A 24924-nucleotide genomic window follows, 5' to 3' on the forward strand; every position below is an offset into this window, starting at 1 on the left:
CAGGCTCCCAATTTCTTCCTTGCCATTTCCTGTCCGCTCATCATTCGGAATCAAGCCTTCGCACGGCGACAAAGAAATGACGATTTTTTCGGTGTTTTTCCCCGTCGACAAGGTTGTGCAATTTTATATCGACTATAACGCGTAACTCTTATATAAATGTAATGGCGTGAAATCTCGAGTTGTTTAAACTGTTTAGAGCCACTCAAACAAATAGTCGCCCGTCAATTTGACCACGAGCCATTTATTTTTATTTACGAAACTATACGCCGTCTCGCAGAATTCATGCGAATTGACTCGAGTTGACTCTTCAAGAATTTTTTTGTCCTATGATTACGATTAAACTATTGTCATCTGTATCAATCAGTGGGAGTTGTTCGCTAACACGCGGCGTAGCGATTCTCGGAATCAAAGTGACCATCCGCACATAGATAAAAAGAAAAAAGAAAAAATCCTCGCATCTTAATGTCTTCGGGTGATCTACGCGAGCCTGATAACCGCGTTGTAAAATGAACAATACTTAAAAAAATATTCTCCATAAAGAATTTGTAAAACTGATTTTAAAATAGAATCCGCGAATGTTCTGACACTACCTCAATATATATCTTTTGAAAACCAGACTAAATATAGATTATAGGTATATGATATACTGTAGCTCGTTTTATATTGTAAAGATTTTAGTCCTCGTACTTTATCTCGGTAAATTGAACGAGGCGTCCGTGAATAACTGGCAAGAACGTAATTTATTAAGAAATGCCGAATCCGGCACTCGGGAACGAAGTTGGCGAACATAGTTCCGTGCGAAAACGTATCGATTTACAGGCCGTCCGCGCATCGGGACGTATAGGCCTACATGCAAGAGGCTTGCATTCGTACGTTGGGACTTCGGCTACTGGCTAGCCGGTAGTTTATATAGTATAGACGATCGAGAATCTATTTCCGTTCATCGCGTCTTCGGAGAGGTTCTAGCGTCGAGTTCCTTTTCTGCGCGGGCGGCCGTCTCGCAACGTCGAAAAGCTCGAAGTTCGACTTGAGAATAATGCGGGTAAGGTAGGTTACAGATCGGCAAACGGCAAATCGTTCATTATTGAGCGGCAATCCGACCTGTTCTTGGAGCAACAAACGTGGACATTATCCTTACGCCGTCTTTCGCGAATCGGCCTTATTCTCCTTTTATACCCCCTCCAATCGTGCAGGTCTGCTACCAACTGTCCATCCAACTGTTCGAGCCACTCAAACTTTTTGCACCAACGGGATGTTTCCGGCTCAGCTTTTGCAACTCGGTCTGCACCGCGAGCGTCTCGACTTGAGTCTATTTCTCAACACCGTTAGCGAATCGCTAATTGGTGATGAGACTAACAGGAGTCACGATGGAAGGGGGCCGCGAAGAGCGCGGCTAAGAAACAGCGGATCGTTTTCAAAAAATCCGCCCGAAAACCGCAGACAGATTGTCGGAACCCGTCCATGCGAGTACGTAGCCGTTTGATTCCTCGTTATTAATGCGCTGTATAAGCTTGTAGGATATTTAAATGTAATATCTAACTAATTGAGGCCGACGCTGCGTGTCTGGCTTCGAGCCAAGACGCTTTGATCGCAACTGAAAAGGTATATGCTACTACTCGGTGTTCGCGATAAGCTAAACGCTGCACCGCCCGAATTAATCGCGCCTGCAGACTCGAGACCGACCGGATCTACACGGGAATCGATGAGTGGTACACGAAGATACTCGGGCATTCTGCTTTCATTTTCACCTCGCTTATCAGGTGTGAAAATTCCCACCGAGCACCAAGTTTTCACGAAGTTCAACCCCTCTCGCCTTTGATTAAACGAAAAGTCGATTCGAGGTCAACCTCGTTCCTTTACACCTTTTTTTTGTTTTCTTTTCGGAAATTCATGACACTACTCTGAACTTAGGAGGAGAGACAAGGGAGGGACGAGACAAGAGCGAAGCGACACGGAACCGATTGACTCGATGACATTTTGGTAAATTTTTCACGAAAAAAAGGATGACACTCGTCAGCCGCTGCGACTCGATTCATCTTCTGATACCCGGACAATATTATCCGATCACTTTCTGCGAGGGCGAGTAGAGGAACCGGCTGCGATTGTCACTTTACTAAACGTTTCAGAAATTTCTTCCATCCTTCCTCTGGATCAAGAGTAAGTGCTCTCCTGGGGGGTTGTCCAAGGACTCATGGCCTCGGGACTCCTCGTCCGGTCATCTCACCTCCTGGAGGAATGCAGCTGCTTTTGATCAGGCAATTACACTTTATGGAAATTCGAGCGACCTTCACGTTCCTCAGCAATTCCTTGTCTTAACCTCGGTGCTCGTATTTTTTTGCCACGCAGATTCTACCTAATCATCCCGCTATTTGTCAGCTTGATCAACGTCGAAGCCGTAAAAGAGTTGTCGCGCTTTACAGCGCTTACTCCAAACCCCGCACCGATGCCTGCAACTCAACAAGTGTCATCCTCCTGGGCAAACGACGAGGATAGCTCGGGTGTTTCGTATCGGCGATCGGGCTCGAAGATGTCGGATATCAACGGGGACTTCGTCCGGACGAACCGGAATATCAAACGTAAGCGGCGTCATTGCGCCACGCGGAGAGTGTTGGACGGAAAAAGTGTCCATAAAACGTTTGTTCCCGGCGCGCATTCCTCCGCGAAGTACCTCGCTGAGAAACTAGCACAAGAAGCTCTCGACTCGAAGGAGATGCAGGATACTATTAAGCACTTGACCTCGTTGGAGGGCGGTCGTCAACAACACCAAGTGTCAAGAAGCACGACCGCAAGGAGTAAGGATCAGAAAAAGCGCAGGGACCGGGAACACCGAAAGCGCATGAGACACCGGAAAGGGGATCGGAAACACCGGCACTCGAATCATCGTTTGAAAAGGAACGGTTCAAAAGTAGGTGCGAGAACACATTTCATTGCTGTTGTTCGTTATTTGAAAAAATAGAATGAGTCTTTTTCACTTCTCCAAAAGTGGAGTCTTTTTCTTGGTTCGATTTGCTTCGATGTAAAAATACTCAATTTATGTAGAAAGAATCCTCAAAGACGATGCGTTTAAAGAAGAATAGCAAGCTTATAAACGAGGGGGAACGTAACGGATTCGGGAAGAAAAGTAGTTTGCACCAGTCACTTACTCGTCGAATAAGAAGGGGCCATCGGATAGGGAAGAAGACGAAAAACTTTCGTAGAACGGCAGGGGATAATCTCCACTCGGTTAACAATGAAGATTGGAAGACTGTCGAAGAACTAATGAACTCTGGGTCTGTACACGGAAAATATACAAACACCGCGGTTTCACGACAAACTGGTAATGGGAGAGGCGTCGTTCCCAGGAGCGGTATGATCGCCCAACTTATGCTAACGACAACTCGCGACCCGACTAAAAAAAAGCCGGGTGATCAGGGTGTCGAATATTCTGAATACTATAACGACAATGACAATGATTCGCCAGCGGCTATCGGATCTCCTACTAAACTGGACGAGGCTGCGAAGGACTTAGCGGGAGGACGAAGCAGATCGATTCGGGAGGTGCCGGACGACAATCTTCTTCGTCAGGATTACGACGGTTCTTCGGATGATAAAATGTCCTCAGAGGACATCGAAAGGTCCAAAGGAAATGGCCAAAAATCCGTGAAAGTTATAGAAGAACCACTGAACTCCATGGAGTATGTAGACAGCACTTATGGGTCACTGCAGGTGAACGGTGTCGCAGAGAACGAGAGAATGCCTCAGTACTTGGCCAATTATAATTATATTTCTAATAAGGGAGTGCAGATGCCGGTTGGGGCGTTACAGATCCCGTATCATCCGCTAAGTAACCCTTCAGCAGATCCTTCAGGAGTGGCACAACCGATAGCGAAACAATTCTCGTCGGACGAGCAGGGGATGCTCAACAAAAATTTTCTTATAACAACGGTGAATCCAATTCCGTTTATGAGCAATGCGCAGTTACCTGCTTCCGGTCAACTTGAGATCCTCGATAGTGACGCGTTGTCTCAATTGCCGCAGCCAAACTTCGCCGAAGGTAATTTTCTTGTTATTCGATCAGTCAACGTTCATTACTTACAGTTTTTTTGACCTTTTCCACGTGGACGTTATCAGGTGAACAGTTTGCTGCTTCCACCGGCTCGAGATCCAGCAGGTCCAGTACTGATTCTGTGACTTTCACTTCTGGTTTGGCGACTCTTGGCGCAAGTACATCCGTAGCACCAGTGCCGAAGTTGAGGATGACACCTGTGTCGGTTGGCACCAATGCGGCGTCTTCTAGACTTCGAAGCGTTAGACCAGCTCCGGAGGTTGCGTATTTAAGTTACCACGATGGAGTTGAGGACATTCAAGGTCTGGATCAAATTGAAGCAGCAGCATCTCGGGAAGTTGTACCAAAAAATGGCACTGCTGAAAAGGATATAAGTAGAGATACCAGTTCCACGAAATTAGACGCCCGCACGTCTGCGGCGTCGACTCCGTCACATTTGAACGATCCAAAAAATAACAGCAATAGTAACGTTGTTAATGGCGTGAGTAACGTCACATTGCCTGCCGCGTCATCTCTGGCTTCATTCAGCCCGAAACCCTGCACTCCAGAGCCAGCAAACGTAACGTTGAAAACAAATGAGACGAAGGCAGTCGCTAGCCAGATACTCAGTGAAATCATAGACGAACTGGAAGAATTGAAGTTAGAAAATCCAAAAGATGAGCAAAAGGAAGGTTTGTTAACATCGTTTCAATCTCCGGAATAACATTGGAACGATTAATTTTCAATTATACTTTGTTAGGCTTACCCTGCAGACTGACAGGGTCCTGGGTGACCACGAGAGCGGGCGTTCGAATTGACATGGAAGTGACGAATCACAGCGTGAAAGCCTCTCTTGACCATCTTACGCCACCATCGGTCTCTGAAGGCCTTCTGAACGTAACTTGGAACGTGACTGGTTTTGCACCTTTCAAACTGGGAGGTCCTTTCACTCTGTTAGCAACAGATAATCACACCAAAACGCTCGCTGTCTTTGTCGGTAAGTCGTCGATCCTGCGCTGTGATCGGCGAGTGACTGATTGAATAAATATCGTTATTGTTATTTGTTCGCAAATATAGGGGCATGCAAAGTTTGCCAAGGTATCGACACTATAGAAGGATCATGGGTAGTTTCACGGGAGCCAAGGGATTGCCGAGACTTTCAAATGTCGAACAGTATTTTCAACGAAATATTCAGACGAACGCGTCTTTTCTCGGCGATAAAAGAGAAACAAATGAAACACGATGCAGTATCTTTGAACACGACTACTACCCCGGGTAGTAATTCCTCGATATCAGAGAGTACAAGTCCTGGACACGAAAGGCTGGCCGATTTGAGCAAACTCCACAATCAAACTACGCCATCAGTTTACGGAACGAAATGAGAAGATCAGTCGAGATCGAGTAAGAATCATGCTACATTTAGAGATTGGCAAGTCAGTGCTTACACGACTCTGGGTTTCGAAGACCGCGCTGATGAACGTGCCTTGGAACTACCAATGGCTGCAGCTTGGATGATCAATCTCAGTCATCCTGATTATAGCAACTTATGATGAGAAATGAATTGCGTGAAATACGGAGATAGAAGCCGTATGAGAAAGAGACAACGGCACCTGAAGGGTTATTTTAGATCTAGTGTAATACACGATTGCATATCTTTATGGCTTCTCCTCGACGTAAATTCATGTTACAATCGACTGAATATCGCAATGGCTTTATATTATCGTTAACGATCATGAAGATTATTTGACTCAAACTCACATTCCTTATCACGTTAACGGCAGTAAAAAAGTTTCACGTGTTTCATCAATATGACACTAAGAAGTAACGAAGTACTACGATTCTAGTACAGCAATACATCAAAATGACGAATGCAGAGTTTAGTATTGACTATATTCGCGTAGTCGAGTCACGAGTTTTAATTGGACGGTATTTTTTCATATACTGAATTTCAGCTGTTGCGAACGATGTAGAGTGGTAATGTCAAGAACGTTTTCTCTGCTTTAAAATAGATCTATACTGATTGTAAGATGGGAATACTACCTGATTTGTATGGTATGTATGTACAATATTTGCGAAACCTAACGAGTACGTGCACATGTACACATATGTTATTAATAACTTTAATAAACTTTATATGACAAACTGTAGACGGATCAAAATTATGACGCAAGTTACAGAATACTGTGAAAATAGCTTGCGATTCTGATTCCTCTCACTGTTTCAATCGGTTCATCTAATTTCAAAGCTGTGTTTGAAGCATCATGCAATCCCGAATAACTTCGATGCCGACGATTGATATCTGAAAAGATTGTCAATTTAAAATTCTCCACATAATCGATTTTACAGTGGCCTTTCGTAATCTCACCTTCAACATTCCGATTTGCTCCGACTGTAATGGATTCATAATTATGAGTGGGATGTTTTTCAATCCATCACCTAATGCGTACTCTCGTATGTTAAGGTCAGCATGCCTAAAGATTATAACGCCATCGAGGAGAAACAAAAAACATATAATCGATCAATTAAATGTCCGATAAGGAATTAGTGACTGAAACGGATGACTGACCCGACTTCGGTGCACTCTTTGCGATCCATTTCCTCGGGAAGTGGTTCACTCACTATAACAAATCTGATTATTGGGTTTGAGGCTCCGGTCAACATGGCATTCAATATCAGTCTCTGCGAATTATGATACTCCTCGTCAACTTGGAAATCTATAAGTGTATAAAACGGCGGAGTGTCTACGTGTATTTTTCGACTTTACAGCCTGGCCTTGTTGTTCAAGGAACACGGATTTGCGAATCAGCTGTATTAATATCAAATACGGAATGGCGATCTAATAAAACTTACGTTTAATAAAATTATAGACCATCGTTTCACCCTTATTCTTTGGCTTGGGTAATGAGGGGGTCTCCATATCAGCACCTCGCAGTCCGAGAAAAATATATTCAACGTAAAGCAACTGAACCTCCGGATTATTCATGATACTAGTTTTCTCGAAAAGGTTCATGGATAGGATTGTTATAGTGATCGTATCCTCGGGTGATGCTTGCTGAAACGTAAAATTTTAATGGTATAATTTTTTGTTCCTTCTCAATAGAAATAATGGCTAAACAATATCTTATTACCGCATCTTTGTTCACAACCGTATCCTGGATATTTTCAGCGCTTGAGTCTTCAGAATTTACTTTAAAGCCTGTAAGAATGTAATAAGTACATTGTTATTTTTCCGGTACTTGTAGAATTGGACTACACTATGCGACACATTGCGACACGTTATTTCCGGTTTACACACTGATACTGTTACGGGTGCTGTTACGTTTATATTTTTGCCACTTCTCATCGGAAATTACCGTCCCCAAGTCGTTTGACGTACTTTCCGTTCCGTGAACAGCCGATCCATCAGTTTGCTGGAAACATTCAGACAAAACTATCACATTCCGTACTAAGCAGTAACAGAAAATAAGAGTAGCAGTGAAAAATGTGGCCCCCTTACACTCTTCAAGACATTGTTAAACTCGGTGATACTTCTCGATTCAATCTGCAGACTGCTATCCAGTTTATTTTGCAAACTTGCGAGTCTAAAATCACGAGGTGACCTGAGAAATCAATACGCAATTTATATGATAAATCCGTTCGCTATTTGTCTTTTATTTCCAATTCACCGTGGCTTGTTTGAGATAAATTACTTTAATTTTATTAACAACAATTCATTACACATTCTCATTCGTCTAACGATTTTACCAACTCACCTATCGTAGGTGGAAGTATTCGCTTCAGTATCGCTATCCTGAGAGTCATTTTCGTTGGTTGCATTCGTTGCCATCGAGTAATCGTCACTGTGACTTTTGGCGTCCGGCTGTTTTTCTTCTGGATTTTCACTGCGGTATTCCGTTTGTTTGTCGAACTTCTGAGAAGGGTCGGCTTGATTTTCCAGCTCTACTATCGTGTTGGTAAAACGTGATGAACGTGATGATTAAGCGTCTGCAGTGAAACATGACGACATACCAGCTTCCTGAATGGTGTTCAATCGATTACTGTTGACCGTCGTCAACTGCTCCATTGGGTCTTTGGGCAGTTCTTGCGACGTTTCCTGTTGCCTATCACAAACTGGCGAGGCGATCAGTTCGGGGTGAGTATTGTCACGAGGGTTGGTGCGCATCTGCATTATCTGATTTCTCGAAACCGCCGGTGCCAAGCCACAACGGTCTTTGAACCTTTCAACCAAATCAATGTCACAGCTGAGCCGAACCCACAATGATAATTGTCCAAAATTAGCGCCACACGAGCATGGCATCAGGCTGAAAACTGGCGTTACATAGTGAAGCTTGTTTTGCGGATAATCCAGCATGTCTTTGACGCTGAGCTGCGCCTTTGCTATCGTAAACGTCTCTTCGTCTCGATTAATCAGATGGACCTGAAAAATAATGTTTTCTCGAAGTACGCAATCAAAAAAATTCTGCAGCTCGCACACTCGATACACCGAAGACGAATTGAAGCTCAGCGAAGGATACTTCGACATCGGGGTGAATGCCGTTTCTTGGCCCCATATGTCCCAGCTGATAAACACAGCGGCATTCTCCGAGTCGTTTTTGAATATACGCTGCGCGCCCTGAAATCAATGTGCATGATTTTAGAAAAAAAAATTTGTCCTCAATTTTTCTTCGAAAACGGTCCCGTGCCTACACCTTTGTAGATAGTTGCAGAGACAGTATGTGGATCTCGACGAGTCCTTGTCCCTCGGTGATGAGCATCGGAAACGTAGAAATTTCGCAAAGCACAGGTGTATCTCCACATTCGTTCGATGGATGACAATCGCTCCCGCAGCAAGAAACGCTTGTCTGAAACATTTTCCAAAACCGAGAAATTATTTTTTTACAACTTTTTTTTAAAGATATTTCAATTTTTTATATTTTTATTTCATATACTTGGAAATCATTTGCTAATGTTTTGTAGCAAATCTTGAGTGTTTCTCAAGGTTGTGAAACCGTCAATTCAGCGAATGCTGAGGGGAAGTAGCTTACCTCCTTGTAAACACTGCTCGGATTGTATTGGACGTGCAACAGTTCCTTGCGTTTTTCCAGTTCATCCGAGATCGCTTTCGGACTTTTGCAAATCGATGATTGCAAATTTTTTCCAATCCCTGGATTCATTTCACTCCAATGGTCGCGGCATTCATCATCGCATTCGCATTTGCTATCTCTATGTTCATAACATTACCATTAGAGTACCCATACATTATACCGAAACCAAAATACCGCGCGAAACGTATCAGAACGATTTTTGAATTTGGTATTGTCTGGGTACAGGTTACACAGCAATATTAATTTTACAAGGCTCGAAAGTTTACGGACTAGAATTAATGGTAGTGAAATGAGAAGATCCAAGATTTAATAACGTTGATCACTTCCTTACCGCCCCACAAACATAGACTTAAAGGTCTCCTGAATCGTCAAACCGATTTCTCCGACTCTCCCGAGCTTGCCATCCATCGGATTACTGCAGTGGGAAAAATGTTTTCTTTCCAAAAGTGCTAAACACGGTTCCGGTTCCGGTGTACAACAGCCGTAACCGCAATCCGTCGTGGCGCAGCATCTGTGATTTGAATCGCAGGTGCAGCACATAGTTTCAGTGAATTTGTGCAGCAGATTTCGTTCCTTGTTACTTCGCCCCTCCGAAATCTGTGATTTGCTGTAGAGGTCTCTTAATTTTTCGCACAGACTTTCGCCGGTTCTATTTCCTTCGTGTCCTCTTTCCGAACTTTTTTCTGAGGCTGTATCCTCCGGTTGATATTTGAAAGAGCTGCAATTCTCTGTGCTGCACGTTACGGGCAATTTATCACATGTGTAATTCCTGCATTTAGTTTTGCACATAATCTCACTGTAGCACTTTAAGATTTCAAAAAGTGATAAAAGGATATGTTTCGGATCGAAGGATTCGGTCTGTCCGTGACATTGGGCTTCTTCGTCGGAGGGAGTTGACGGGACATCCGTTAAGGCAACAGCATCGTTTGAACGTGACAGCGGAATTTCAGGCCGCCTAATTTAATGGGACATGAACGTATTTATTGAGGGCTCAAGAAAAGAGTCAATTTAGTATACGGACTCGAGGCCGTCGGAGACCAGACAAATGTCATTAATTGTATTTATCGACCACAGACGTGTAGGTATACTTAAGGAGGCAAACAAGATTGACTCGAAAACTAATTCGAAACTTTTGGTCGATTTAAACGGCTAGAATAACACAACGTACCGACTCATTATTTACGTACTTGCAAATCATTTAACGTGTAGTTGAACAATTATAATATAACAAATTGTGAACTTCACGATGGGATTTGGAGTTATCATTTATGCAGGATAAATAGTTACGATGAAATACAAAATATTGTACAATTATTGTAATACTTGTAGAACAATCTCTTAATATACGTCCACTTGCAAATAGTTCGAGTTAATAGTGGGGTACAAATCATCTAGCGTTTCATTAACTATTATACTAACTATTATGTAAGTAAAATCGAAGCTGCAGATAAGGTAAAGTATCGTATTCAAGATAGATACTATTGTCGACTGTCCACTAGCTCGGCAAATAATACGAGCCTGCCCACCGGTATAAATGAAGGAAAATAGTAACAAAAAACAAGGCAAATAAAATCATTCAAACCTTGATAAAAAGTTTCCGAAGTATAAGGTGAGTAACTATACTTTGCATTGGATCCTACGGTCATACATTTAAAGTCTGCGCAGGTTGTTTTTTGGAAGAATAACGTCAGGTGGCCGCGATTGTAATTAAAGAGTTCGTGAAACTCTAAAACCCCAAGATAAGAAACGTGCATGGACGGAAGTAAGAATTTCTGCTGCAGCAGCAAAAATTTCGAGAAAAGAGCTTATCTTTCGGTTATCTCGGAACAGAGAAAAGCGATTCCATCATACTTGCAAAATTGTTGTTATTGCAGCGAACTTGCTTTGTCGTTTGTGTATTTACTTTTCTTAACCGACCAGCGAATCTCTTTTTCCGTCCAATGCGGAGAAATGTGAAACCTCAGTGACCTCGCGTGCGACCCGCTGACGTTGCTTTACGAGCCAAAATGACGAATCGACAAAATTCTATTGTCATTTACAGGACCAATACGACCCACAATTGAGGGCAAAAGCGAAACTTTAAACCTTCGTCAAAAGCAGCTAGAATTACCGAACAGCAATGTTTCAAGATTAATAACTTGCCTATAGGGCTCGGGGTATTTCGAAGCGTCATTTTGACCGGTCGCAACATCAATCTGCCGCATTCTCGCGGCATTTTGTGCCTCCAGTGGTGTACTTATCTGGGCCTGATCCAGCAGCTTGAGCATTTTTTCACGCGACATAGACGGACTCTGAGTACGATGGGGCTGTTTTGTCTTGCTATCGACTCTCCTGTAAATCGTGCGAGAATTTGGTCGAGAGTTTGGCCTGCTCTGTGCACTGGGGCGATTTTTTACGTCCACTTTTTTCCTGGCAGTATTTCCCGGGCTAGAGCCTTTTTTCGAAAATTTCAAGGTGCGCGTCTCGCTGTTATCCGCATAATGCTCGTCATGTCCGCTTTCGGAGAGCGTTTCCTTTTCCTCGTCAGATGGTGCGGAATGGCTGCAGGAAGCAACCGATGTCCAGGTGTTTTTATCCGCGTGTTTCAGTTCCGTCTGGGTTCCCTTTGCGAGGAATCGTCGGCCTTCTCCCCGATTCTAAAATTCGAACGTATCGCGAACAACCCTGATTTTAATGATCAATACAAACCGTCAGCGCGGATCGTCTTCGTGGCTTTCTTATAAACTCACCTGCACCAGCTGTGTCGTCAGGTTGTCCATGTTCTTCTGCAGCTCTTCAAGCTTCTTTATCAGCTTGTCGTTCGTCACTCTCAATGCTGCGTGCGAAGCCTGCTCCGACTGGATAGCGTTTTTCAAGCTCTGTTTCTCCTGCATACACTCGGCCACCTTCCGCTTCAATTCCACGTTTTCCAGCTCGATCTGACCGAATTTTGAGCTGACTGAAATCAACTCACTGTTGTGCTGTTGAAGGATCTTCATCTCGTTACTGAGATCCCTTATCTGTTCCTGATTTTCTCGCAAACTCAATTGCGAGTCTTTGGCACTTGTCAACTGCTCGTCCACCTCGGATAAGCGTTGCTTCTGAGACACCAGCGCCGCTGTCAGTTCTCTGTTGCTTCTGAAATAAACGGAATATTTTAATTTTCAAATAAACGTAGCCGATGGTTGACAAATTCTCTTGTACGCACTTAGTCGTCTCTTCCAGAAGTCTCTTCAAGTCTCCTATCTGAGAGTGGAGCGTTTCGTTCGCAGCTTGCACTGATATCAGTTTGTCGTTGGATTGTTTCATCTGACGCCACATTCGGATGTACTCTACATTTTCCTGGACTTTCTCCCTTTGTATGCCAGCCGTGTGTACCGCGATCTGACCCTCGAGATCGGCTATCCGGGTCATCATTTCATTTCTCTGCGTCTCAAGTTCCTGAAATCATTACAGGAACGCTGTCGACTTGTCCCAGGATAGAATTCTGTTTTGACTAGTATATAAACTCTACTATATGCGTACCTCAATTTTCACAAGATAGTTCTGTGCATCGTTATCATCAACTCCATTTCGTGGAGGCGGTTGATTATACTTTGTCCGAGCACTTTCGCTTCGATATGTCCTGAGGAAAATGTACCCAGTTATTGAATAATATATGATTAAATTGGAACATGCAAAAAAAAAAAAAATGTCCGTTCACAAACTTACGTAGGACCGGAAGATACGCCACTTGGAATACGCCGGCATCGTGACGGTGATCTAGGACCCCTGTGACTTAGCAATTGGTTTTTCAACGTGTAGGCTTTGTCTTTTAACTGAAAAAATGAAAATGACTATGTAGAAAAATTCTAAGTAAAATTTACTTAAAAACTTGTCACAGTTATATTTATATGAGCTAGACGTTACTAAAATTTTATTGTTTTATCGACTTTTTAAAAAGAAAACATACTGCCAGCCGTCCAAATGCCATATGCCATTGCAGCTCTACCGATATGATAACAATTACTAAAGCTGAACATACACCTACGAGTATTTCCAGAAAAAACTTTACGAGTATAACGATATCGAGATCTAATTATATTCTGTGAAGGGTATAAGTATTTTCATTTTATTAACAGACTAAACTGGGGAACAACAAGGAAGATGGTCGCTTAAATATAAAAGTAAACATTCAATTTCCTTTACTCTAGCATTTTCTAGCTCCAGCCGAGCGATTCTCTCTCGTTCATCGTTAATTGTTAGAACGGCAGGACAGGTTCTGGAGGAGGCTGCGGATCGCATTAATTTTGTCGCTAGCCTCTTGATCTTATCTTCTTGACTGTTGGACAATTTCTTCAGACCTTGGACCTCTTCCAGCAACCTCAAGTACCTGTCCTCTAATTGGTAACGGTCGAGCTTGCAAACAACGTGACGTTCTCTGGGATCTAGTGTTGTTTTTACATGAAAATTTGAAATAAAAATTATTCGTTCAGATACTTCGTACATCATTGCTACAGAAATAAAAGAATAAAATAGTTGTTCCATAGGATATTTATATGTGAATTTATTAGTACAGAGAGAAATTATTATCGCAGCAGTTATCGTAAAAGCAGATTACGTCTGATTATAGAATTCATTGAAAGTGTTGCGTAATCAATGAGTAATACGTAAGTATCAAGTAACCTATTTCGCTGGAGCATCGAACGCTTCCGTAGCAGGAATCATCTTTAACTGGGAGAATGTCACGGTTCGGATCGTCCGCCATTGGTCTCGTTTGCAGATTACCTTTTTCTCACGTGCATCTCGAGTACTTCCGATTTGCGGAATGAACCGATTAAAGCGATGTATTCTGAAAGAAAAATCAAATATAAGTAAACATTCGTTAATTTAATTTATCTTCGTATTCGATGCCCGGAGTAACAGCTGAAAATTTCCAAGGACTTGATCGATATCGCTCAAATTCACTCAGTGGATTGGAGTATTTCACTATTGTACAATATAATATTAATCGACACATGTCACTGAATTAGTTGTTCCAGCTTTGTATGAGAATATGAGCCAGCAAATAAAGTATGAAACGGTGTTAATTATATGTCTGGTTAGTTTCAGCTAGTCTTTTTGAACTTTCCACGTACTTATCATGATGCTAGGGAATGGATCGCCTCAGTTTTTCCGTCAGTTGTTCAATATTGTCTGAAATATTGGCGCCAAGAGTAACGTGTACAAAAGACATCCATATAAGGAAATTTTGCGCTGTAGCAACGATAAATTTGGGGCGCGAATGCGATGTAACGCGCAAGCCTGCGAGGTTCTATTAAATTTCAATTCGAGTATGTTTCAAACAGTAATTCTAAATTAACAAACCTATGAAGCATAGAGCATAGTTTGAAATACATGTTTCATTGGTCATTGGGAGCGCGATGTTGACGAATAGATAAAAATAAATGTTAAAACTGTATTATCGTGAAATGTAAACCACGCCTGCTGGTGAGTGTGCACCGAGAGAAGACGAGCGGAGCCGATGGCACCCGGGCGAAACAAACCGCGACAAGGTTAATGAAGTACAGGCTTTTCCATCGGGGTTTTATCACAGGGTATAGTTATTCGATTTACAATACTCGCACCGGTGGCAAGGGTACTTGGTATAATTCGAAATTATCAACATCACACTGAAAACTTTGGAGTTGACTCGTGAATCACTCAAGTAAGTGGCAAACCGAGTGTTCTCTGGTGTACGAATTTAATTTCGTTATGACATTACTTTGCGCGACATAGAGTGTAACTCAACCGAACGTACACCAACTACTGGAAACAATCGGAATCAATTCGGAAACAATCTTGAATCGGTGCAGAAATCGTCGTGTCATTTTGTCAGTTCATGATCGATTGACATCGAGTTTAAAAAAAAAAAAAAATTGCACGCGGAGTTATTAAAAAGATTTGAACGCGGCGCTTAGAGCGCGGGTGTCGAGTTGGTGAAAGGCAGATTCCCCGCATTCGCATTGGTGGGGGCAACCTGCATTTCACGAGCCTTGGTTTGACACATCGGTCGAGTGTGCGTGCAGTGGAAAGGTAAGATGGCGACGGACGGAGATGTGGTGATCCCCGATCAAGAAAAAGTGCGAATAGTTTCGGATTTTATACTACACTCACCCCCGGGTGAGTTTAACGAAGTTTTTAACGATGTGAGGGTTCTACTGAACAACGACAACCTCTTGAAAGAAGGCGCGTCCGGGGCATTTGCTCAATACAACAAGGACCAGCTTACGCCTGTTAAGGTACACCTATTCTATTCTATTCTCCCCGCGATAACGGCGAGTGATTATCACAACGAAAACGAGACTTGAATATATTTGGAAAGATTTTGTCTGGGCGATCTTCCGCGTCATTGTATTCTCGATACTTTTCGTCGGCTTGAAAATTTACAGTAACCGTTTTTCACCGTTCGAGTATCTCGAGCAAGTGACGTTTCGTTTCGATTGAAATTAGAACGCTGCACTAACCGGATCCGGCAATCGCGGAAGCGCGATACAATTGTTGATATTCAAATTCGAAAAAATTCGACGACACCATTGTTACACATTGGAATGAATTCACCCAGTCGTCTTTGTATGCTTTGGCAATGGACGATGACTCATGTTTGACAGATGATGTTCAGATAGTGGTCAACCACTTGGCATAGCGATATAAAAATTCCATCACAATCCATTCGTAGAACCATATTCCCTCTTTGCGACAGATGATACAAGATTTCCATGGCCGAATGAATGTCTATAACGAAACGCATCATCAATCGGGAGTTTGATCGAATTGTGTGTGAACGTTAAAAATAACAGGCGATTACAGAACACCATTTAACATTTATCGTGGTCCATTTAAATATATATTCAAAGTTTTCGAATGTGACAGCATGAGAGTCGGTTCGTGTTTTGAATTATTTTATTTTTCGATAGTAACGAAACTATACCCTGTTCGAAAAAGTAAAAAATTTACATTTATCCCGTCTGATGTTATCTTTAAAACATTTATCATCTGGCTTGCACATACTTGTATAGAGTAAGATAAGCTTGATGTAACGTAATATTCTTTCTCGAACATATGACAATAATCATGCGCATCAGTTTAATTCAATTGTAAATGAATCAAGGTTGAGGGAACCGAATTTCCTGTCCTCATTACTGAGCACAATGACTTGGGCGGTCAAAGGTTTTATGACGCTCGAAGCAAGCAGAGTTTCAAATATGACCATCTGAGAAAGGAAGCTCAGGACTATGAGCCATACGAACCAGACGCGGCAGCCGAACCCTGGAGATCTGCACTTCAAGAAGAATTAGCCACGTACACTCAAAATCATTATAGGCACGGTACTTCTTCTGTATTTGGAAAAAGTCAAGGAGGTATGTACAGAATGGAGATTGAAACTGTTTTTTAATCTCAAAAAGTGATGGAGAAAACGTTTTTCTTTAATACCTGAGTGTCGAATCATCAAGACTGTATATATTAAAAAGCAGTAAACTTATTTCAGGTAACGTAACGCTAACTGCCTGCATAGAAGATCATCAATTTCAACCAAAAAACTTTTGGAACGGACGTTGGCGTTCAGTATGGTCGGTGAATTTTAATACCAGTTCTGGTAACGCAGAACTGAGGGGTAGCCTAAAAGTTCAAGTTCACTATTATGAGGATGGAAATGTGCAGTTGGTGAGCAGCAAAGAAGTGAAAGAGAGCCTGCCAATAACAACAGAGAAACAGACGGCAAAGGAATTAATCCAATTGCTAGAGGAAGCTGAAAACGATTATCAAACAGCTATTTCGGAAAATTATCAAACCATGTCAGATACAACGTTTAAAGCTCTACGGAGGCAACTTCCTGTTATGCGAACGAAAATTGACTGGAGCAACTTCATGTCGTACAGTATTGGCAAACAGCTTAAGAGCCAATAAAGACAGATTATTTATATCTCTTATTAAGAAAATTAATTAACAAGCGCATACTGCTGCATTGGAGAAAGTCTGGAGGTGTGATGTGTATGGATATAAAGATAAAGGTGTGCTAAAAAAAAAGCAAAACGTAATAAGAAATAATAAACATTTGACAGAAGCTCATACACATGCCCTAGTACTACGCTAGTTATTTCTTAGACCGGGCCATATTCAAAGACAAGGTGTTAGAACGAATGTGCAAATAATGTATTATTATACAGTATAAAAAGAATAAATTTAACTCTAAAAAAAAGTAATAATAATTACGTCTGTGGATACGGCCCGCTATTTTTATCAAACTTTATATTACACGAAGTATAAATAAATATCTACAATTTTGTTAAGACACATTGTTTTATAATTATTACATCTATTATAGCTAATATGTTGCTAGGATCAATTGAAGTGGAATAAAATAAAATTTAATACACATAAACCTGATTGGTGTATCGGTTACTTTATAGTTACACAGAATTGATTGTTGTGCCAAGTGAAATATTGGCAAATATTTTGGTGCTATCGCTTAGCACACATTACACAGCCAGACACAAACACGCGGAAACGAAAACTAAGAAAATACATAATGCATACATTGTACATTGTAGAACGTAGTCTATAGCCTGCTGGAGCCTTAATCTGTTCACATTTTTGGTTGAGACGGTATTGTGTACATAAGTTATTGAATTCGGGTCGATGAATGTGGTGAAAATGACGAAAAAAATAAATAAAGAAAAACGAATGCAGAGAAAAAAATATCCCGATATTCGCCACTGCCCCTCAAAACACAGATAATAGTTGCCTACATTGAATCAATATTGAATTTAGGATAATATTTACAATCGAGTGTATCGTTAAATAAGTGAAGCATGTCCTGATGTAAAGAAGAAAAAAGAAACAAAAATAAAATAAAATGAAATCAACACACAAGAAATACAGTTATATCAATTAAATTATGTATTAGTAAATGTTACTATTGAGTAAATAAAGTAATGTGACACTTTGGAACTTTGGCTCTGTACTTATGTATATTACGCATGCATATAAAGCTATACGGTTATATGACTCACTATCCCAAGATGTATTGCTATTTTGCTTTATATTGTATGAATTATTTTATTACACTATGATTGATAAATAAGTTTAATATTTATAAATGTTATACTAAGGTCTTTGCATTTGTAATCACCGAAAACAATCATTGTTTCTGGGATTTTATTTTCTAATAAAACTCATGCAATCTTAGGTAGTGAATAAATGTTATTTTCAAGGAAAAAAAGAAAATTAAATGAATTCAGAGATGATGAAATAACCGCATACGAACATCTAGACCTTCGTATATCCAATTTTCATGAAACCTTGTAAACTTAACGCATATCGTCCAAATGCATAAAAATATCGTAAAATCGAAATATCGCGTTTATCTTTGCTTTCAAGAGTAAAAAATCGTACCTTAATTTTCTTTTGCATCATCTGATTTCGTTACACTCACCAAAAACGCGGAACGAGGGTAAAAACTCTATACACATAATGATTAACAGATAAAAAAACATTGAGCACGTCGTCGCGACAAATTTTCACAAATGCCGCCATGTTTGTTTACATCTTTCGAGATTGCCTGGCAACCGGCAATCACGTGACTATAGCAATGAAGGCGAACTGTCGCCCCTGTCGTCTGACGATGAGTTAATCTAAGAAGGAATTTGTACGAGGCTTGTCGGTTATCACATTCCTGATTTCTAAACCTTTAGCAGCGACCACAAATGGCTACTCAAAAGACTTTGAATCCTCGGGAATCAGCTAAATTAATAGCTAGTTTATCGACAAACGTTTTCATCGAGAAGACTGGTATCCAGAGAATTGCGCAAGAAGTGGGTAAAACTAATTCTTGTACTCCATTTACATGCTCAGCTGTTTTCTCCACGTTTTCTCTTATTTCAAACAGTTCATTTCGACACTCAGTTTGACAGTACTGATCGTATTGTATTTGTAAACGAGCATGTTACTCTCATAAATTATTTCAAGATTGGATTCATGTAACTGAGAATTTTATAAATGCGGGTACGCAGAAATAACCTCACACTTCTCAAAAGTGGAAATGAAATGCCGAAATTCGTTTATTTTAGACTCAGAAATAATCCTTTCTACTATAAGCGACTTAGCATCAGACAAATTATTTTGCAACTAACAATAAGACTGTTTTACTATCAATGCACAGGTCCTCAGAGGGTTAAAAAATCGTGACGTTCACATCGACAATTTCTCTCAGCACAATTTGCATCCGAGCAAACATGACCCGAGAACAGTAGACTGGATTTTTTTACTGGATACCTTGAATTTCTGTTTTTGGCCTGAAGGAGATGATACAAAATGGGAAGTAACCAAACATACCGGGTACTTCGCTCTCTGCGCTGCTTTAAAACGAGCTATTTCCGTAAGCACTACAAGATTTCTCAGTATATACCCCTTGTATCGATATATTAGTAAAACTCAGCGCAAGTCATTCAATGGAATGAATAAAATTTCAATCCATTTACCATATAAAAAGATGGTCTGCAAACGTTTTGCTAATTGCTTCAATTAGAATTTCTTTTGAACTAATATATATTACAGAATGATCATAGGCACAAATTTTATATGAAAACTCAATTAACAATATGTATTATTATTCTATCTGTTTCCCCAAGTTTGTTCATTACACGAGACATGGCTTAAATATTTATAGAATGGTATGAAAATTCGAAAATTAAATACTGATCTGTTGGCGTTGAAGCCATTCTGCCTTGACCTTCTCGCATTCACATTTATCTTTCAATACAGGTTGCTCGTTTATGCATAAAAATGGTGTTTTAGTTCCTGTGCATATTTCCTCAGGTTCAGGCTCTGACGATGGTTCTAAAATTCGTTTCTTTTTATTGCATTTCCCTTTCTTTTGTTTTTTCTTAATATGCACTTTCACTTCTTCATTCAGCTAAAATATTTATTTCCGTAGATACATTCATGCAAATGAAAATTTCAGATCAGCACGAAGTAAAGTTTTGTACAAGAATTATATATATTATTTAATTACCTTCTCATTCTTATGCTTATATGTTTTACCGGAACATGAATTGATGACGCCCTTCCCATTCATCTGATTCAAACAGACATTAGATGCCATATCAATTACCTTTTCAGTTTCTTATTCGTTCGTCTTACCTTATGCTTTCGATGCCTTTTTATGCAACACATTCCATCCCTTTGGCCAGCCACATGCCTGCTTGCGTAACATTTCATAAACATTTTATACTGCTCCCCCATTCCTGTAAATAATAATACTATTATTGTATTTATTGGGAAACATTAATTTACTACTATTAATTATTCATGTAGTATTATTAGAATTAGGCGATGACGTTCATTTTCACACACTTACTTTGCATTCTTGCCCGTTCTCTGTCGACTTTGGTGTCATATGCCTTGATATTAATTGCACGTTCTTCAATTGAACAATGCTGTAAAAAATTTTCTCTTTCTATTTGTTTTCGTTGCATTTCTTGCCTCAGCCTCCATCTGGAATGAAACGATAAAATTACTGAGTCACATCTCAAAGAACTCTCACTGCAAATGTATATCAATGCTGAAAAAATATTACTTTTCTTCCACAGCCGTTTGCTTCGCTTGCTTCTCCTGAAGTTTTCTTTTTACCCTAGCTGTTTTACGTTGACATTCACTGTCTCTCCATCGTTTCAGTGTTTTGACTATTTTTTGACGCTCAATGTATGCAGCTGCTTCATGTTTTCGCCTCAAAATCTCCGCTTTTTCCCAAGCCTTCTGAATGCGCATTTTTTTATCCTGTATTTTTTTAAATTTGAGATCTCTAAGCCTCTGTTCGATTTTTATTTGTCTTTCTTTTTGTTTTTGCATCTTTTCTTCTTCTTCGAGTCTGTTTTTTTCTAGCAACAGACTAGTGGCTTCCATCCTTTTTTCTCTTGCCTTCATTCTAAAATATTGAAACACCATTGAGTTGTGCAACATTTTACATTTCCTAATGTATTTCTTAGTTGAATGCTTTACCTTTCAACGTCTTTTTCAGCAAGTTTCTCAGTAAAGTACAAAGTTTTTCTTTCTAAATCCATACTTGCCCTGTGTTTGATTTCTAGATTGATGCTGTCATTGTATAATTTCTTCAAGTATTTTCTATACATATTATAATCTTTAACTGAACATTTCGCATCAAGTTTTTTTGTTACCAATCCGATCTTCATCATTCTCTTAATGTTGATAGGCCGTAAAAAAAATTTCTTTAGGTGTTCGTCGTGCAGCGGATCGTAGATCCACTCCGCTTCATAATTGTATGGATCGCTTAAATCAAATTGTGCATCCGCAGAACCGACCCAAAGCTTTCTTCCAATCTTGTTTCGAGTAAAGTGGTAAGATCCCTTGGGGCCAGGAATCATTGGAATTTTTGATTCTAATGGCATAACTTTCCATCTTGGTAAACCAAAGTTTGGTGTTGCTCCTTTAGGCTTTGGTATTGAGTTAATAAGTTCGTCCAAAGCTCTAAAATAATACAATAGAAAATGCACGAATATCTTGCTTTTTTGGTACCGACCAAAATTATTTTTATAGCACTGGTATCGATATAATACAGGTTGGAAAGTTATTTTCGCGTAGCGGTTATTAACTGTATTGAGTTTCTAGTAGCTATCTTTTAGCAAAAAAAAAGAAACAGACTCTAGTTATTATTTTACGAAGTATTACTTACGTTGGTTTCTTCAATGCAATTAACTCAAGTGCAACAGATTTGTCTCGACAAGACATTTTGATGAGGTTGTTTGTGTCAATTTTACAAGCACAGATCAACTACGCAGATTAGCGAAAAGCAAGAGAAGCCGCCATTAGTATATTTGTTAAATTTTTATGAAAATAATATAATGAAGCTTGACATTATAATTTCTTGATTTTGACAAGTTTTCAGAGTAGACGTGAAGGTCGCTTGTAGATAAAATAAATGAGAGTGCGAGGAAAACTTTTTTTGTTTGTTTTTACAACACAATGTGAAGGATGTGTCGTATGAACCGACTTTCACCGATGATAATTTATTTCCTTTGATTTTAGCAAAAACAATTGCGAACAGAGCCCTACTTCTATTCTGAAATTACGAAAGAGGACTTGGAGTTTATTTTGCAAGGAGACAATGCAAGTGCTAAAATACCTTTGTTTATGGAACGATTAAAATGTTTACACGAAATTGGAAGGGTTCTAACAAAGAAGTATTTTGGTATTTAATTGAATTTTTTGAATGAACATTACACGTCGCATTTTTGATCCTCATTACGGGATGTTCATTACTTATCTTTATTGGCTTACAGGATCTTTTGTGAACTGTATATACTCCTGCAAAAATTCGGCAGAAAAATTGTTGAAGCTTATTGTGACGGACTTTGAATGCTTCAGAGATGAGGCAGATTACAAAGGACACAAAGGTAACTTTGAATGCAAACTGTCAGTGACATTGATCGTATTAATAATTCTACTAAAATTGATTGGTCCCAGTGTCGTTTTACAAAAGAGCCCAGATTCTGATCGGAGATATCTGGGCCTGTTACGGGGGAAAGGGACTTGGCGAATTCCACGATATTGATAAAATAACAATGTTTGCTGACTACAGAGTGCCTCAAGTTTTAGTACACTTTGGGGCATTGCGATACAGCAAATATCTCCTCGAGATTCTTCAGTCGAGTAAGTAATCTTTGCATTATCATTCACTATCAGAATAATAATTTATCTATAAAGTAAAAACTTTCGTGCTTTGCTGGTGTTTGGTTGTTTAATTTTGGATAAACAGAAGTCGTACTGTGACTTGTACCACATTGCCTTGTTTCCAGACACTGTATTAACACCAGGCAGTCCCTTAGAGGTTGAGATACGTGGCTGTTCAATTGAAGTGATTGAACAAGTAAAAGACGAAGTTAAGTCTTTAATTGAGGCTTCTCCTGATCTTGCCTTGAAAAAGTCCGATTGCAATGCTATTTTGATCGATCATTTCTTATGGGACTACCGGAGACAACATGCCGAAAATTTAGAGAGTATACCTTTTCACAAAGTTAAATCAATTTACTACTGATTATGTATACACATTCACATTCTACTGCATTTGGATGTGAATAATTTGATCGTGTCACACATCATTGATGGGATTGCCATGCCTTTGTCAACGCTGTCAGACTGTCTGTTGGAAAAAATCAAATTACTTATATGCGACAGCGAATATTCCAAGATTATTTTATTTTATCTATAAATATGGTGCCAATAGAGATAAGTTGATGTATGTGAATGAGTAATGAGGAATATGTTAATATTGAGAATTGCAACATTCAGTATTCGTCATGATGTTCGCTGCTTCTATTCTGTGATATGAACACTTGTGGTATTTACGATATTTGTGAAGCTATTGCAAGTGTGGTACTTTTCGCATCTCAAAAGAATGTTTTGTACTGAAAATTCAAACATATCATTTAGAACATAAGCATCGATACATTTTATATAGTTTTATTATCCTAAAATATACAACGATTCGCAATAGTTAATATAAGTACACATACAAATTGTGAAATACATATTACCGAATTTCTCAATCTCATTTATTTGAATGATATGCTATTATCGATTTTTTAATACGAGTTACCTAAGATACCTTCTTTGGATGTCGACACTCCGTGTCCTTTGGCACAATGTAATAAGGTCATGTTATATTTTTCTAAATAAAGTTGAACTATAGAAGTACTTCCGTCCACCATTGAATATATGATACGTGGTAATTCACAATTTTTCCTTATTTTTTTCTCTCTCTTTCTCCCCTTCATCCTTTGTTTTTGGAGCGCACGTTAACGTGTCCTTATATATCACACAAGGACAGAAACAAGCAGTGTATAAAATGACAGCAGAATCTTTGTTTGATTTTCGTTTTCGAATTTAAATTAGAGTCAATTAGAGAATAATCTGCTGGTAAAATCGTATACACATTAATTCAAAACTTCATCGTCATTTACATATCAACAACAAATTTATATCAAACTCAAAATAACGAGTGGAAGAAAATATTCAAATCTAAATAAACAACGGATAAAACTTATACAAGAATATTTTTCAATTTTACATTAAAATCAAATATGGCAGCTGGAATTGGTAGAATGTAATCATGGTACACCGTCCCGATATTTATCGTACCTTTAGATGCTTAATATTTATAATTCATGTACATATATCTATATTATAAACTTCAACGCATCTCGATGGGCGAGTTCAAATAAAGCCTCTTCATAACAACAGTGGTGAATTTTACTCCGGATCGGAATGCGATTTCTGTCGTGATTTAACTTTCCTCTACTTCGTCATTAAAAATCCAGTCCCGTAGTCTTGCACCAATCGCAAATGCGATACCGATGTGTGATAATAAATGCTCAAAATTGTCATGATTCTGTTCCTCAAACTCGTCCATCATGTGCTATTCCACAGCACAGAGCACAGATGTGCAAAGTTAATTTTAACTTTGCTTTTGCAGTTGTTCCCAAAATTTGATATTATTCTTCAACTTTCCAGGTTCAATGATTTTAACGTCGTCACCAGAGCTATCAACTTCGGAAGAAACTACTTCCCGGTGGGTTTGAACAGTCGTCGATTGTTCGCTGATCGTATAACTTACTGGCGGGGACGTTATCTTGTTAGGAATTTGTCTCAACCCTTCTCTGAACTCTCGAGAAAGTGACCTTGCGGTCAAACTATGCATCTGTCTTGGCGTCTCTATTATCTGAACTTCCGGAGTCGTGGGTCTTTCCTTTTTTGTAGCGCCATGCGTCTTCAGTACCTGCGGTAAATTTAAATTTTGTTAAA

General features: G+C 39.7%; 5 protein-coding genes and 1 pseudogene across 6 annotated transcripts in view; 3 read left to right on the forward strand and 3 right to left on the reverse strand.

Moving 5' to 3' along the window:
• The first annotated feature begins 2527 nt into the window (after positions 1–2527).
• On the forward strand, positions 2528–5406 carry LOC124296617. The gene is made up of 5 exons (XM_046746670.1): positions 2528–2905; positions 3040–4033; positions 4111–4716; positions 4785–5021; positions 5102–5406. The coding sequence occupies exons 1-5, from the start codon at positions 2528–2530 to the stop codon at positions 5404–5406; spliced, it is 2520 nt and encodes an 839-aa protein (XP_046602626.1).
• Positions 5407–6217: 811 nt separating this feature from the next.
• LOC124296618 lies at positions 6218–18719 on the reverse strand (annotated as a pseudogene).
• Positions 15113–18294, forward strand: LOC107220118 (F-actin-capping protein subunit alpha). Its single transcript, XM_015658570.2, has 3 exons — positions 15113–15347; positions 16217–16466; positions 16595–18294. The coding sequence occupies exons 1-3, from the start codon at positions 15147–15149 to the stop codon at positions 17011–17013; spliced, it is 870 nt and encodes a 289-aa protein (XP_015514056.1). The 5' UTR covers positions 15113–15146; the 3' UTR covers positions 17014–18294.
• Positions 18708–23817, forward strand: LOC107220145 (queuosine salvage protein). Its single transcript, XM_015658610.2, has 6 exons — positions 18708–18920; positions 19268–19483; positions 22150–22312; positions 22404–22517; positions 22588–22773; positions 22920–23817. The coding sequence occupies exons 1-6, from the start codon at positions 18813–18815 to the stop codon at positions 23156–23158; spliced, it is 1026 nt and encodes a 341-aa protein (XP_015514096.2). The 5' UTR covers positions 18708–18812; the 3' UTR covers positions 23159–23817.
• LOC107220146 (golgin subfamily A member 6-like protein 1) lies at positions 19408–22150 on the reverse strand. Of its 2 annotated transcripts, none has more exons than XM_046734350.1 (7): positions 21797–22150; positions 21106–21591; positions 20684–21031; positions 20465–20601; positions 20248–20351; positions 20120–20182; positions 19408–19944 (listed from the first exon to the last, which is right to left on the reverse strand). In XM_046734350.1, the coding sequence occupies exons 1-7, from the start codon at positions 21850–21852 to the stop codon at positions 19879–19881; spliced, it is 1260 nt and encodes a 419-aa protein (XP_046590306.1). In that variant the 5' UTR covers positions 21853–22150; the 3' UTR covers positions 19408–19878. The 2 variants fall into 2 exon arrangements, with proteins under 2 accessions (XP_046590306.1, XP_046590300.1); XM_046734344.1 differs by having other exon boundaries at positions 19408–20020.
• LOC107220127 overlaps positions 23568–24924 on the reverse strand; it is a 44150-nt gene continuing 42793 nt past the window's right edge. Inside the window, exon 18 of the mRNA XM_046734262.1 lies at positions 23568–24898. Within this exon, the coding sequence (XP_046590218.1) occupies positions 24578–24898 (321 nt within the window). The 3' untranslated portion in view covers positions 23568–24577. The remainder of the gene's footprint in view (positions 24899–24924) is intronic.

This window comes from Neodiprion lecontei, chromosome 1 (genome assembly GCF_021901455.1).
Source record: "Neodiprion lecontei isolate iyNeoLeco1 chromosome 1, iyNeoLeco1.1, whole genome shotgun sequence".
Taxonomy (NCBI): Eukaryota; Metazoa; Arthropoda; class Insecta; order Hymenoptera; family Diprionidae; genus Neodiprion; species Neodiprion lecontei.